Source organism: Protobothrops mucrosquamatus, unplaced genomic scaffold (assembly GCF_001527695.2).
Source record: "Protobothrops mucrosquamatus isolate PMUCROS unplaced genomic scaffold, P.Mucros_1.0 scaffold4727, whole genome shotgun sequence".
NCBI lineage: Eukaryota > Metazoa > Chordata > Lepidosauria > Squamata > Viperidae > Protobothrops > Protobothrops mucrosquamatus.
Genome location: NW_015390619.1, coordinates 5,227 through 22,042, shown reverse-complemented (window position 1 = coordinate 22,042; position 16,816 = coordinate 5,227). Strand labels below are relative to the sequence as shown.

Sequence of the window (16,816 nt, the reverse complement as noted above, 5' to 3'; positions counted from 1 at the left end):
ATTTCCTTCTCAATTCTGTCTAAAAGGTGTTAATTTTTGTTCCAGGGGGAATCCAGTGTTAAATTATTTTATTGTTGTGTACCTTTTGGTGTTTCTATTCTAATCCTGTCAATCCTAATTGCTGTTAGCCAGTGTGTGCATTCCTTATAGCCAGTGTGTGTTAAGTGTTTGTGAGTCAGACTAGTTTGTATTGGGTCCTTCTTGTATTTGCCAAGATATTTTCTCTTTGGAGTGAGGAGGGGGTGTCCTGCCTGCTGGGTCCTGCCCCAAGCTCTGGAAAATCATTCTGCAATGTGTTGTAAATGAGTTTGTGTTCTAAATGGGTTTTATCTATCTATCCTTTTCCTGAAAAATGTGTGTCTATCTACAAGAGCCTTTTGAAGCTCAAGTCTGCTTGTGTGGGGAAATAATTTTCTTAAGTTACTTTTTTTATCCTATCACTAATTGGTGAAACTACTATGAAGCTTTCCTGAAACATATAAGCATCAATCTCTAAAACAATGTGGTCTATTTTAGAATAAATGTTGAAGGCAGATTCTCCTGCCCCTGTAAAATTGCATACCTTAAAATATTAGGCTTTTAAAATTATTTGGAGCTTTCAGCATTCTCAAGCTGCCTAGCATTTTTTTTTCTTCAAGTTGCAAGTCCTTGTCCTTAATATGTTGCAAATGTTCAAGTTCAAAAGTGAAACATTTCATTTTGTTGTTCTCTTACCAGAATCCAGGTTTTTCTTGTCCTCATCTGTGATTATCCCCATTTGTCTGCCTATCTGTTTCTTTGACCACTGTAATATTGATGCCTTTTCAAACTGCCTGCAAGCTACCCCCCCCACCCTCATGTACTTCTCTTTTTCTTGTCCCTTGTTCTCCATACCTTTTGTCTGCCTCTCCTGGGAGAGTCCACCCAGAAAGGGGGGGCAGAATCTTATTCTCATGTCTTTCAGCCCTTCATAGATGACCCCCCCAACCTTTGGAAGCAGAACACACAGACCCAGATGCTGCCTCCATCCATTTGAGCCATGGAATTGGGTTTTGAATCCAGCCATCCACTAAAAAGCCACCATGCAATCTGAGTGGAACATCTTCCCAAGTCCTACCATTCCCCCAGATGCCTGTGAGAGCTGCAGAAGGAAGGAGTCCTAGAGCCACTGGTCCCCATGTGAAGCCTCAGAAAAGAAAACTAGAAAGACTATGGGGGGAGGGTGGAAAGTCATTGTAAAGTTTTCTTGCCCCATTTGTATTGTAACAAGCCAGTTGAATGTATTTACAGTATGAAGAGATGGTATTTGGGAATAGTTGGCACAGCAAGTACTGAACACCTTGGATTTCTGTCTGGTGTTCACCTACCTTTAGTAAAGTTCCCCAGGCTGATTTTTGCTCTATTGCACCAAAGCTTTGTAGGAACAACTGCCAGCAAATTCCAAGGGGGAGGGAACCAGGCCCCCTCAGGCAGTTTTGCAATTCTTATGCCCTGACTAAGGAAGTAGCTGGATAGAGATCCCCAAACCTCAGCCCTGAATATCTTGCACTGGTGGGCTCAGATTGGGATTCCTAGAGCTCACTGTGTGTAATTTAAGAAAAATTTAATAGCCTGGCATACTGGCGAACCTTAATTGGACATTACTAACCTGGATGCACTGAACTAAGAGCTAAGGCAGGACACAACCCTTGAAAATGGGCAGCCAGTGGTTATGTACTAAGGCAAACCATGGCTGTGAAGAGTTTTGGGAGGAATGTGCAAACCTGACTGGAAGCTAAAAGTGACATCCAACATTTGAAAATGATTGGCACAGAATATTGGACACTATAAATTTCTTTTACACATAACAATTTTTCCTTGACTTTTAGAACTTCATGGGTTGCCAGCTCCCCTTTTGGGAGCCACTGAAGGGATCTTTTTCTGCTGCCTCCATTAATGTCTTATTTTTTGGCTTAATAGTTTAAAGCTTGTTTACCAAGTTTCCCTGACCAGATCAATTTTAATCTTGTGCCAATAAGTGTGTCATACATTCACACACTTAAGGCACAAAGGGGGGAATTGTGGGAAGTCAGAGCCCCCCAGAGAAGGAAATATTAAAAGGGCAGGAAAATATATTTTTCTTCAAAAGGATTTTTAAAAGCATTTTTTAAAAGCAGAAACCAAATCTCTCTGCCCCCAAATCTCTGTCTCCAGCAGGAGCCAGCCCTATACAAATGCAGATGTAAAACTATCAGGAAAGCTGGAGCCAGAAGACAAAGACCTAAAATCTGCATACCTCACCCAAATTCTAAGAGTCATTAGCCCAGCCCCAGGGAAGCAGGATATGACTTTTGGGACATAATAGGACTAACCCATTACCATCAACTATACCAGAGAGGCACACCTAGACTCAGGTCAGAATACGTGACACAGGAAATAGCCTCAAAGTTCATGCCAGAGGAACAGGAAACTATTCCAAACAAAAGGCTAGAGAGGGTATAAAACCCCCTTGCCCATGTGCTCAGGCCCTTCTCTCCTCTGGTCCTTCCTGCAAGAACCATGTTTCTGCTTCTTCAATAAACTGTAACCATCTTCCCAAAGCAGTCGCCATGTTGCTTATTTATTCCCGGCTTGGATGAACCAGGATGAAGACTTACTTCTGACACTTAGAACAGTATTTCTCAATCTCAGCAACTTAAAGATGTATAGACTTCAACTCCCAGAATTCTCCAGCCAGTGCTGTTGTCTGGGGAGTTCTGGACATTGAAGTTCACAAATCCTCAAGTTGCTGAGATTGAGAAACACTGACTTAGAAGATGGATAGGATGTATTAATTGGTATTCAGTAAAGGGAGGGTTAATATGTGTACATGTGTTGGGGTTTTTTCCTATTCTTTTTTATGCACTTTTTAAATATCTTTATTGTATTGCATTTTTTTTCCTTTTTTGGATTTTTTTTGAATTTTGTATTTTATCTTGCTTTTGAATAAAAATAAAATTATGACAGGAAGAAGATGGATAGGCAACATTTTTAGCTCTGGATGACCCTTAAATTTCTTTCTGCTCCTGAAGGATAGGGGAGGTATATATAACCACGCCTATATACTATTACCAAAGATGGGATTGAAACCCCTTTTCCAAGTCTGGAAGGATTTAAAAATGCAAAAAAGGGGACTAAACCTTTGTATGCCTCATCTATTATGCATATTTTGGGAGCAAAATCAGGCAGGGGCAGTTTTAAGCTCCGTGATTTGGGGATTCTCCTAAAAACAATGAGTCTGAAGATGCATACCAACCAGTGGTACATACAGTTGGCTCACCCTAGATTCAGAAGAAAGAAATAGATAGGAAAAAGAATGAAGTACATTTCATCTTGCAAATGTATTCTCTAACTTCAAATTGCACTCTTTGAAATATTGTAAATTTAATGGCACCCTGGTTTTCTTGGCAGGCATAACTAGAATGGCTCCAAGGGCTCCTTGGTCCAGTGCAAAACTACAGTGTCAAAGAATCTGTTTTGCCTAAAGCCAGTCAAGCTATAACACAGGGGTCTTCAAACTTGGCCCTTTTATGACTTGTGGACTTCAACTCTCAGAATTCCTCAGCCAGCGTGCCTGGCTGAGGAATTCTGGGAGTTGAAGTCCACAAGTCATAAAAGGGCCAAGTTTGAAGACCCCTGCTATAATATATAACAGCTTCATAGTATAATATCCCCCCCCCCGCAGTTTAATCCTTTACCTCCTACCCCAATGGCAGAGTCATTGGCACTGTAGGTCCAGGTTGAGTTCAGCCAATCAGAAGAGGTAGGGGCCAGATGGGATCCATCACCTGGAAGGGTCCGCATGTTGACCGAGGAAGCTTTCAGTCCTGGAAGGAAATCAGAATCATGAAGGATTTTACAGTGAATTTTCAGCTTAACTTCTCATCAAAATCTCAGGCTTTCCTGATATGTTAAACAGTAACACCAGTCTCACCAATTTTGCTACATTGATTTGACATAAACATACAGTGATTCTGAATGTAATCATGGCCTAGTGAGAACAATAATTTATTAATGAAGTTTAGCCTGTCGTTACCATGGACTATTGCATTGTCTGTCTGTCTGTCTGTCTGTGTGCATGTGTGTGTAGCCATGATGAGAGCTGTAGTAAGGGCAAGTTGCACAGATGCAATAAATGCAACAAATGCAGCTCATTAGCATCTCCTTTGAACCCTTAGAGTCTTCCCCATAGAGAGACCCATTTTTCAATTAGTGGAAGTTGTGGACCGCTGCTTTAGAGAAAGGTTGGATAAAATACAAGAATTTAAATCAGCCAACCAAGCAAAAACTTCACTGCAAAAGGAGCCAGATTAAGGTGTCTTTAAAATTTTGAGAAGCTCAACAGCAAAATGTCCATCTGACCTTCTTTTCAATGCAAAATATATCAATTTAGCTTCTAGTCCCCTTTGAAATTAGTGACTCTATAAATGTGAATATGTACAGTTACATCTTAACATTACCAGAATAAAAAGTACTGTTCCAATCAATCATTTCAAAGACCGAACCATACCTTGTGAAAGCCTGAGACAATTGTGCCTCCCAGCCTTGCAAAATCAGCTCTGGCCATCTCTGTTAAAAAGAACCCTGGTGTCACAGACAGATTACTGATCTGGGACTACAGAAAGATTCAAAGGGATGTCAAGAGAAACTGGCGTACAATTAACCCTTTGGGATATTACAAAAAAAATAATTAAATGTAAAAAGAAATGTAATTAAAAATGTAATTAAAAAAAATTGGAACGTTACAAAAAAGATGTTGAGACTTTGGAAAAAGTGCAGAAAATAGCATCTAGGATGATTAAAGGCCTGGAGACTAAAACACATGAAGAACAGTTGCGGGAACTGGGTAGGACTAGTTTAAAGAAAAGAAGGACTAGGGTGACATGATAGCAGTATTCCAGTATTTGAGAGGCTGCCACGAAGAAGAGTGGGTCAACTTATTTTCTAAAGCACCAGAAAGCAAGACAAGAAACGATGGAAACTAATCAAGGAGAGAAGCAACCTGGAATTAAGGAGAAACTTCCTGACAGTTAGAACAATTAATCAGTGGAACAGCTTGCCTTTGGAAGTTGTGGGTGCTTCATCACTGGAGGCTTTTAAGAAGAGATTGGACAGGCACCTGTCTAAAATGGTATAGGGTCTCCTTGAGCAGTGGGTTGGATAGAAGACCTCCAAGGTCCCTTCCAGCTCTATTCTGATTGATTGATTGATTGATTGATTGATTGATTGATTGATTGATTGACTGATTGATTGATTGAGAGATTGATTGAGAGATTGATTGAGAGATTGATTGATATGGGAAGAAGCATTTTTTGATATTCAAGGAGTTTGGCCAGATAGCAATGTTTGGGTAATAGATTTCTGGAGTTTCTCAAGGAATCCTGAAAGATGTTCCAAGACGGAACCATCTGTACTCCTAACACATGTGGATCTAGGATCTACTTATTAGAGCTCAGAGTGCAAGGGCAAGATGTCACCAGTACATGTGTTTATCCACCGCCTTGCAGGTCAAAGGCATCTGTGGTTACATTGCCCAAAAAGTTGACTTCATTCATCTTGCTAAGATGGTCTCCCCTGTCCCCCTCTGTAAGCAGGGCCACTTGGGAGAAAGAAGGGGAGGGGGAAAGAGAAAGCACTCCTATGGAACATCATCCTATAACTTTCCTCTAACATTTTAGTCAGGTGACAGCATCATCCAGGAAGCCAAGGTTCAGTGCCTACCTTGATACAAGATGGCAAAGCCTTGGGCTTGCAGGAACTGGTCTGATTGGAAGAAGAGGGAAAGACAGTCCGTGGGGAACAGCAGAGGTGCGCCCGGCCTTCGGCGCCCATCAAACTGGGCCAGTAAGAGATTGCTGTGTCCATCCCGGACCTCCAGGCGGTCGTTTGGATCACGCACATCAAAGATCCGGAAGCTGAGCTCTATAGAATCACAACCTGCAGGGTAAAGGATCCAGCTGCAGTTGCTGTTGGCCTCATAGTCATGTGGGAACTGCGGAGAGTAGATCACTCCAGACAGATCACTGAAGTTCCCCTGACAGGCCCCCATGGAGACTGGAATGGGAAGAGAAAAATCAGAACAGAATTGCAATCAATATTAAAGGAAAAGCCTCTGATGAACTGAGCTCATCTTCAGGTTATGAAATTTAGATATTTTTAAATTTAAAAAATGATAAAATACTGAAATACAAAGAAGTACAATGTCAACATAAAAGGGTGCTTAATGGCTATTCAGTTACAAAAACTCTGTTTGTTGTTTAATGATGAAAATAAACTAAATGTAACTGAACAGAAAATAAAAAGAGTTATTTTTAAAAAATCCAAAGGCATGTAATATCCATTTCATATTGGTATGAGATTATTTCAGTCCTCAAGTTTTATAATTAAATCTAGACCATATAGAGAAATATTGCTTCAGTTTCTTATTTTGGGAATAAAAAGATTTCAAAAATAGATAACAGATATTCCTTAATATCAGGAAGATACGCTTTATTCAAATTAGATAAGATCTTTACCAAAGTCTAGGTTTAGGGTATAGCCAAACCTCTTCGTAAAAGACCAAATTCCCTGTTTTAGGAATATAATATATCATTTACATTCCATTTCTTTCCAAAATGATGTTAAAAAATATTTATAATGCCAGTACAAAAAATCTAATGTCCAACCTTTTTTAAACTTTACTTGAGAAGTCCAGTAGATATAAAAGATAATACGTTCTATTGAATTTCTTAAGTTCTTCAAAATAATAAGTATGTTTACAGTTTTTTAAAAAAAGGTGCACCCTTTGATTTTTCCAAAATTGGATATTTCAATTCTTCATTCCACAGTACAGATATGTAATTAAAGCTAGTCTTCCTTTTATTTTTTAAATCCCATATAAAATTGAATTGTTTGGTTCACTTTAAGTGCTGCATCTCTTAAGCATCTCAAGACTCCAGATACTTCTAAGCCTGCTAAAAGTGTCTGGATTGTGCTGTTTTGTCAGTACATGTTTCAACGATATATACCGCCAAACAGATGTTATGGGTAAATCATATGCAGAATACAATCTCTCAGAATATTTAAAACAACTACTAAAATTCAACTGACTTAAGGAGTTTATCCTTTGTTTGGCCCAGACATTCAAAAAGAAGATCCTATTCTTTATTTTCAAATTTGGATAATTCAGCATTAGTTTTTTATGTGATTCTGCATCAAACCATAAACATTTTCTGACCTTCTAAATATGTTTAGAGAGAAATCCACATAATGATTTAACATAATTTGTGATTTCAGACAATATCTCTTAAACTAATTAATATTAAAGGATTTTGATCAACTGAAAATGTCTAATTAGATTAGAACCAGGAAGACCCAAAGTTGATTCTACCATCATCCATAAAAACTCACAGGTGACTCTCTTTCAGACAATCTTTGGTTACTGCTATGGAGGTACAGTGGAATCTTCTTCTGGACCTTGAGTTTCTGGAGAAAAAGTGAACTAGCCTCTTGGCCCTTTCTGCTTTGTCTACTGGAGAGCACAGAACTTTACTCAGCAAATTTTTCTTTTTTGATTGAAGAAATAGGTTTTTTATAGTAAATAGAGGTTTGTTTGTACATAGTTAATCCTCACTTACCAACAGTAATTAGAATTGGAAACTGTTGCTAAGTGACACAGTTGTATAGTGCAACATCATATGACCACACTGACTTATGACAGCAGCTCTGGCAGTCCCAGTTGCTGTCATTAGATGAATCGGGCAGTCCCAGTTGCTGCTGTTTGATGAATCTTGCAAAGGTTACAATGCCCTGTGGTCACATAATCAGCATTTGAGACCTCCTGCTGGCTTCCCCATTGACTTTGCTCATCAGAAGTCGACAGTGAAGGTCACAAATAGCAATCATGTGACTGAAGTGCTGTGACATCGTAATTGCGAGCTGGTCCTCCTCATTCAGCACCATCATAATTCTGAATGGTTGAACGAATGGTTTTTAAACAAGGACTACCTATTATCCTATCTTGACTTCTTGTCAGTAAACTTTTATTGTTTATCTTTTGTGAAATTGGTCTATTGAGGGTGAAGGTTCGTTCTCTGAGCTTGTGGGTGGGTTTCTGAATGTTTCATTACCAGGCTAGGTAACATCTTCAGCAGAGTTTAGGGGATGTCGGTATCAGTGTTCTTCTGTTTATAAGGGCTTCGGGTGTGGGTGTGTCAAGTGAGGGTCTGTGATGGGTCTTGTGATGGGTCAGGTGTGAGTCATCAGTGAGAGGCTTGTGATGGGTCTTGTAATGGGGAGGTTACATTAGAACTGCTGGTGACGGGGGGGGGGGCTTGCGTGGGTTAGTTGAGGGTTGGTGCTGTCTCTGGTTGGCTGTGTGGTTGATTTGACACCCAAGCTACAGATATTTGCCACTACTGAAAATTGGTCTATTTTTCAAAAGGAGGAAATAAAGGCTGAAATTCCTCGAGTCTATGCTACAAGGCCAATCTCATCCTTTCAAGGTAGATCAGACTAGGAAACCCACATCATGTAGGCCAAGACACACCTTTATTGTAAGGTTACAGTAACAGAATCTTGCAACTCTGAATACATCTCCTTCCTCCTTTTATCTTCTTGAGAACTAGGGAGAGGTTTGTCTGAGACATTTATTCACGCTACATTCGTGCTCTGGACTGAGGCCTCTTTTATCTGACTGTGGCCTTGGTAGCAGCTCTTCCTCCTATCCCTCAAGGTCACTCTCTCTTCTCCCTATGGCCAGCAAGTTGCATTATGGAATTTAATTTTTTCCCCGATTGCCATTGCCAGCAAGACAAAATAGCTGATGAGAATCCCCTTTCACGCACATAATAGGACTGTGAAGATATCCATTAGGTATTGCTTGGAAAGCAGTGAGAATTGCCCAGCCACTATAAGTAGCAAGAGGCGAGGACAGGATATGCATATCCCAGGAGAGAAGACTTGAGATCTCCATCCTTCCATATTACTGCTAGACCTCTCTTGATAGCCAGTTGAGTTCTCATAAAAATGGAGAAAGGGGTTCCTCCCATTTTTAAATTTAACCCACCTCCCGCTAGTGTATAACCAATATTCTTACCCTGACATATCCTACTTACTATTATTTATTAGATTTATATCCAATTTCACTCACACACAATTCCAGGAAAAGGTGTTCACAACAAACACTATGTGCACATCCACGTATGCTACAAATTCAGTGTAGACCTTTGAACCTGGATTGCTGCATAGCCTTAATGATTATAGAGGGCTGGTGAAAGCTGAATGCCTAAGCAACTTGCCTAAAGCTGAGCAGTAAGCGCTTGGCTGAACTTAGATCTGAATCAAGCTTATCAACAGCTACAGTACTACATCCCACATCATAACGCTAAAGGCAATTAATAGGGAGTATTAAGCATTGCATCCAACTACCATGGAGTTGTTATAACCTGGCCAAAGTTAAGATCCACCTACATGAACAGTTGGATCTTTTCCTATGCAAGCAATATTCTTACACCTTGCAGCTGGCTCAGATTTAACAATTATGCTTCATAAGCTCATCCATTTCTGTGTGCAACCTCTGAGATAAGAGGGAGGTGGAACCCAGGACTGCAGCTGTTTTGAAGAATCATATGCATAAAATAGTACTCTGCATACTTAAGTAGCTCACTTTGATGGGATGTACACGTGCTTGATTAAACTATCTCAATTTTACAGAACTTCCGCAGAGCACCAATTCTACTTCCCAATCCCACCCTCCCACCCCCATTAAATTTGGAAGCAGACCTGAGATTGTTGCCCTTCCCTGGAACTCTGAGGACAGGCAGGAATATCATAGGCCAATCCCTCAAGTTAACCAAAAAGTGAGCACAAAAAATACCATTTGTTCTTGACCTGTGCCCTGAGCTACAGCAGTTCCAGGAGTCACAAACTCCCCTTTGCCTCTGACCCAAACCCAAATTTTTAAACCCACCTCCATGTTTTCCATACACAGTGTGTGCTTTTGTTGTTGGGCATTGTGTAAAAACATCCCTAAACTACCGGTATTAGGGGAAGCTCCTTTTATATGCATTTTCCCCCCTGCATATATAAATTCTCAAAGTCAGCATAATATTGTAGGGTGATGCCTGCCCTTCTGTGGAAACTTCTTAAAGAAGGTGGAAAAATGTTGCGGGGCAGTTTTGAGGTATGGTGAAACTTGCTAGGAGAATTAAGATTGGGTTCGCTGATAAGGTTGTGAAATCCATTAGATCGAGGTTTCTCAACCAGGAGGACACATACCAATGGTGGCATGAAGAAGCAGTCAATGTGGGATGCAATTCTCCTCCCCAAGTTGAGAAACAGTCTTACAAGAAAAAGGGGAGGATACCGAAAAAAGAGCAAAAACATCCAGGCTCTAGTTAAGTGTGATGTTAACAGTCCTGAAAATTCAGGACTAGATCAGCCTCCAAAAGGTTTGGGCTAGGGCAGGGATAGGCAATCTTGGCTCTTTTATGACTCGTGGACTTCAACTCCCAGAATTCCATGCTGGCTCAGGAATTCTGGGAGCTGAAGTCCACGAGTCATAAAAGAGCCAAGGTTGCCTACCCCTGGGGTAGGGAAAAAGATCAAATACAGGCAGTCCTTGACTTATATTACAATGAAGCCTTGAATTTCTGTCAGAAAAGAGGTAAGCCTTACATCATGATACCATCATCCTGCTTCTGTCAATCTGACCCCTCTTGCCGCTCCTTCCAGATGCTGCCTCAAACCAGGTTCTCTGATAGCTGGGATTTAATACACAAAGGATGCTAATTTGAGGATGGCTATCCTAGAGCCAGTTTGGTGTGGTGGTAAAGGCATCAGGATAGAAACCCAGAGACCATGAGTTTTAGTCCCACCTTAAGCACAAATCCAACTAGATGATCTTAGACCAGTCACTTGCAGCCCTAGGAAGAAGGCAATGGCAAATCACTTTTGAAAAACCTTGCCAAGAAAACTGTAGGAACTTCTCCAGGCAGTCTCTGAGAATCAAACACGGTTGAATGGAAGAAAAAAAAAATCCTAGCAAATGCCAGGTGGAGAGGCAAGTTTCCATGTACAGAAAAACAGTCCAGCCAAACCTCCATAGAGCTCCAGCACTGAAAATCAGTTGGGGGAACACATTACCATGATGCCAATTGCTGGACTGGCATGACCGCTATATGCCTGAAGGGTTGGCTGTCAGTGAATTTGGGAGGCGGAAAAGATGTTCACTGGATTCTAGGTTAGGAAGACACTCAGGTACTGGGTGTATAGAGCAGTGTTTCTCAACCTTGGCAACTTTGTGGTGGACTTCAACTCCCAGAATTCCTCAGCCAGCATGTTCAGTCAGAGCTACCTAGAACTAACAAATGTTCGTAAGGAGCAGGGATTCCCAGGTGCACAAAAGCTAAAGCTCTTGACAACTGGAGCCAGGCAGTTGACTGGCAGTTGACTTGTTGAATTCAGGGGCTGGCAGAACAAGATAAAACTTGGCTAAATATCCGCAGCCATTGCAAAGAAGGCACAACTAGATTGTCTGACTGTGGAGAAGCTGGACAAGGGTATGTTCTACTCACTCTCATCCTTTGGGGCCTCATTTTAATCCCCCGTGTAGTCACAGGTATATCTGTGTGAAAATCAGAACGCTGTCAGAGATTATGAGGTGGTCAGAGATGATGATGCTAAAGAAAATCTACTCTTCTTTAGGGTGTCACCTCAGAATTGGCCATTAATTCCTCCTCAATCTAGTTGCATGGGTGACAACTGTCCAGGAGGAGTTAATTTAATTTAATTTAATTCTAATCAAATCTGGAACTGTTTAGAGCTAAATGTGAAATAGCTGGATCATTTTAAGCTACCTTTCCTATTTATATAGTAAACAACTCCTGAGTCCCCAATGACCAGCCAAAGGGATTGACCAAATAATATGTGATTCTCCCTCCCCCAATATTTATGCCAATATATGCCAGCTCTTGAGACAGACCTTCAAGTATGGTACAGGTAGTCCTTGAATTACAACCATTCATTTAGCAACCGTTCAAAGTTATAATGGCACCGAAAAAAGTGACTTATGACCAGTCCTTGCATATGCAACATCCAGCATCTCTACAGTCATGTGATCAAAATTCAGGTGCTTGGCAACTGGCATGTATTCATCATGGTTGCACTATCCTGAGTCATGTAATTGCCATTTGTGACCTTCCCAACTGAAATGAAAAGCCAATGGGGGAAGCTGGATTAATTTAAAAACTGCTGTGCTTTGCTTACAACCATGGCAAAAATGGTCGTAAAATCAAGTGTGTCTCACTTAACAACTGCCTTGCTTAGCAATAGAAATTCTGATCCCAATGGTGGTTTTAAATCAAAGGCTATCTATATTGGTGTTTTCAGCTGCTTAATTTGATGAGCCATGCAAAGAAGGCTCCAATTGTCCTGTTATTTTTCTTTTTAATCAAAACTGTTCCACCCTTCTGGCTAGTTGGGGTTTTTTGGTCAAAATATTTGTATATAACACATGATATTTCAAAGCAGTACTATTGATTTTACTTTTAGGATATTTTGGGGTAAAGTGGAGTTAATTTCAAATTTCTTAGTCTAGTTAGCATAGTAAAACTGACAAAGACATATGAAATTGACTGGACTAGGGTGAGGGTATAAAACTGACAGCAGAATAAGCGAAGGACTCTGGAAATGATAGATAGTAGCACTCCTAATCATACGGCCTCAAGAAGATACAGCTAGAAGAACTTTTTTCCTTTCCTTTTTAAAATAAAACTATTACATTTAAAGGAACAAAGAACAATTCAAAAGAGAAAAACAGATTTAAAAGGCCAAGTTGGAGTTTGCAATTACAGAGCTATTAGTCATAAAAAACACACAACCTTTTTTTTTTGCACCTCCCACTTCTCCCACACACTTCTCCCACAATTGCTCAGTGTGCATCTCACGCACATATTCTAAACAAAGCAAACACTGCCTTGTTGTTTGTCATGTGCCTTCTAAGTTGTAATTGTATTATGGGAAACTGTCAGTGCGCTGCCTCACACGTGGAAGGAGCTCCTATATAGATCCCAGCTTGTTATGGTTGTTAAAAACTAATTAAAATGGAAATAATACTAAGTTGCGAACAGACTTTGTCAGAGTCAAAATCAGGAAATCAGGAAAAGAGCCCAACTGCATCTTAAATAAACAAGAAGACAAAGCAAAGTTCTTGAAAACTAACTCTAGTTAAAATAAATTAATGCACTCCAGATGTTGAGAACATAAAACTAGCAGGATGGGAGCAAATACCATCCTTCTCTCCTATACCAAAAAATGTGCAAGAGCTCGTTCCTAAAATGGCCTTCCTATTTGTATAATAAGGGTTATGGCACTTGCAAATGAAACTTGCAAATATTTATTACTCTCTATGGCAAAATATGAACTCAAGCACATCCCTACATCGTTAATACTGGAAGTTTTCTAATCCCAGGTATAAAAGCTGTTACGCTGCAGCATCAGTTTCCACTAGAGAAAACACATTTTACGCAGAAGAGTCTGCAGGATTGGAAGCTGTCATCTTAAACAAAGTTGCACCTTCTACAAGGCAAGCTCATCTCCTTTTGCAGGTGTGTGCAAGGTCACACAGGGCACACGAAAGAGTTCATCATGATAGCGTGACACTGTTTTTGTCAATTTTTTTTCACCCTGCCTACCTCTCTTGCCTCAGATGCCTCTGAATCTATGAATGTCTCTTCTCAGGATTCCATCCCACTCAATTTTGATGGAACTTTATCCTCTTCTCTATAGTCACTGATTTACCCCTCCAAATGTAAGCAGTGTTTTCATGCCAGTGTCCAACTTAAACCTTCTCTTATGCCAGTGTGACAGATTCACCAAGGATTTCACCTTCCATCCTGTCAGCTGACTGGCACTTCCTCCAACTGACTAATGAAAGAGACTGAGAAAAGGCAGCAAGCTGGCAATCTTCTACCTTCCTTGTTTCCTTTTCACATTTTCCTTTTCACAAGAATTTAAAAAAAACAAAAAACAATCCTGTCCAGCCCTTGCATGGTGCAACTATAGAATGGCGGCAAGGGAAGAAGAGAGAAATTCCAGCATTTAGGAAGTGAAACAAGGAGAAATGTTTTCTCTGGAGCAGGAAATGAGCCAGCAGTTAATTGGATCACTTTTCAAAGCCTCACAGAGAGTTCACAGTATCATGGGGACACAGGGAGGGGCAATGACAATCTCAGACCTTAACCTACTGTATACGTCAACATGGCCTCAGTATGTGCATAGAACAGGGTTTCTCAACCTTGGCAGTTTGAAGATTCAGTTCTTCAACTCCCAAATGCTGGCTGGGGAATTCTGGAAGTCTAAATCTGTACATTTTCAAGCTGCTGAGAAATACTGTTATAAACAATATGAAACTTCTGAAAAACCCCTAGTCTAAGGTAGTTCAGTATGCCACTTAGGGCAGAGTTCCCTCAATCTTTCCCGCTCTGTGGATCGGTGGAGGGGAGGGGATGGTTCCACACCAGCGACGGGCAAGCACGTACACACAACTCCATTTGCAGGAGCAGGCAAGCCTGCCTGCTGCTCGAGCAAATGGAGCGCACATGCACACATTCACCTGCTGCTCAAACAATGTGTGTGCGTGCTCACCCGCCACTTCTGCGGCCCAGTTCCAAACAGCTCAAGGCCCGGTAGTGGGCCACAGCCCAGGGGTTGTGGTCCCCTGACTTAGGGTGACTTGGATTCCAAATCTTTGAATAAGAGGATAACTTGCCTTTGGCTTTCTAAAAGTGTATTGAAGTTATTTCTAAACCCCGTCAACTTCACTGGATGGCCTTCAATGTGTAATATGCAGAGGAAGGAAGTTTCATCTATAGGCATTTAGCTGTACCAGGTACATCTTTACCAAAGATATGGATCCAATTCTCACACTTACCATTGTATATGCCGATCCGGCCATCTCCTCCACACAGTTCACTGGACTTGCCAAAGCAGACTTGATCACATTCCACAGCACTCACTTGCTGGCTGTGCTGGATATCCCCTTCATGGCCACAGAAACAGGCATAACCAGCTTCTACTCCAGAAAACTTCCAAAGAGGCAGAAGAAAATAAGAGAAGATTTAAGATGGACCCATCTCTTTAACTGCATTGCTATGGTAAGAAGATGAAACGTGAAATCTTACAAGGAAACAAGGATAGGACAAGCAATTGTCTTGAAGGAAATTCAAGACTTCCTATGATATACTTGTAGACTGAAAGCCATGCTTGATTTAATCATGGTTTACTGAATAAGCCAAATTGGTCGGGTTCACTCAATATGCTAGACCATAAATCATGGTTTACAGACCATAAAGATTGTATTTGCATGGTAAACTGTTGAGCTAGTTGTCCACTTTAAGGCCAGAAGAAATGGTTTACTTTCTATGGAGCAATTATGCAGAGTAATACCAGCAGATTTATGTTTCCATAAAATAAAAGATATGGAAGATTATAGGAAAAGAGCCAAAATTGCCTGCAAGAGCCCCAAATTCTTGCTATTTCCAAATGAGAAAGCTTAAACAGGTGACATAATCAAGTAACCAAACTGAATAATGCTTTCCCAGATATTAAAAAAATAGACGAATCTTCAAATTCAGTATCTCCAGAACAGAAGCATAACCATGAGGGCAGCCGTCTGAACCAAGTGTGACAAATGGGTAACAACTGTGCATTTGTTGCGCTAATAAAAACTGATAGCCTGGAACGACAAAACAAATGCTGTTTGATGGCTGAGCTCTGTTTCACGGGGTGCCAAGAATTGGGCTGATGGGATGAAAATAGAGAAGGGGGATAACATGTGTCTACTCAGTTGTCAGAGAAGACTAGAAAGGGTGCAAGACCAATCCAAATAAGGGGGAAAAGTAGATCAGTGAAGGTACATGCCCAGAGCGAGTGAAAAAAATCAAGATTCAGGCCTTTCGTGTAAGCTAGCTCTGCCTTACTCTGGGGTCATCATTTGATTTGCTGTTTAGATGTTGTACCTTGAATTACAAATGAAGGGTGGAGAGCTGGTCACCTGCAAAGTGCTGATGGTGCTGTGATCAGCAAACAAATCAATTAGGAAAGCTTTTTATGGCATGGAGATGTTGTGTCCTGAGCCTGCAAGAGGCAGGCTCGGGACGTTGCAAGAGTCCCGGGCATTTGCAGAAGCTGCCCGGGACCAGACTGAGCAGCGCCAGCCTTGTGCGCATGCGCAAGGTGGGAAAAGCCCGCCTCATGATTGGTTGAACTTGCCTGGGGATCAGAGGGTATAAATAGAGGCCTGCGTGCCTCTGCTCGGGTTGTTCGTAGAGTGGAGCAAACAATAAAGACTTGTTGGAGATGATTCGTCTCAAGCGCCATTATTCTCCGGACTTAACACTGGCGACGAAGGTGGGATTCAGTCTCTACAGCTAAGAAAAGCTAGAAGACTCACCCAAAGAAGTCCGGAAGAGAAACGGCGTGGATGTCAGCGTTATCCTGCCAGTACGAAATCGCTGGAGGGTGCGTGCGGCTGAAGAAGAAGAAAACTTGATCATCGATCATGGCTAAGGTTGGGCGTTTAGCGGAATTCGACGTCTCTCACCCCGAGAGGTGGGAATCTTATGTGGCAAGAGTCGAGACGTATTTTCGCATAAACCAGATTCGAGAGGAAGGCTTAAAGGCTGCCACATTGTTGTGCGTTTGTGGGCAGGACGCCTTTGAGATCGCCGAGAGCTTAATCGCCCCAGACTCGCTGGAAACGGTATCATACTCCGACCTCAAGAAAACCTTAAAGGAACACTTCCAGCCCAAGCAATCAGTCATGGCTTGGAGGCACACA

At 41.2% G+C, this 16,816-nt stretch overlaps 1 protein-coding gene across 1 annotated transcript in view; it reads right to left on the bottom strand.

Moving 5' to 3' along the window:
- Positions 1 to 3,273: 3,273 nt before the first annotated feature.
- LOC107299255 (kremen protein 2-like) overlaps positions 3,274 to 16,816 on the bottom strand; it is a 16,310-nt gene continuing 2,767 nt past the window's right edge. The window contains exons 2-6 of the mRNA XM_015828618.1: positions 15,323 to 15,396; positions 14,909 to 15,062; positions 5,719 to 6,051; positions 3,696 to 3,824; positions 3,274 to 3,278 (exon numbers count right to left, since the gene is read on the bottom strand). Of these exons, the coding sequence (XP_015684104.1) occupies positions 3,274 to 3,278; positions 3,696 to 3,824; positions 5,719 to 6,051; positions 14,909 to 15,062; positions 15,323 to 15,396 (695 nt within the window). The remainder of the gene's footprint in view (positions 3,279 to 3,695; positions 3,825 to 5,718; positions 6,052 to 14,908; positions 15,063 to 15,322; positions 15,397 to 16,816) is intronic.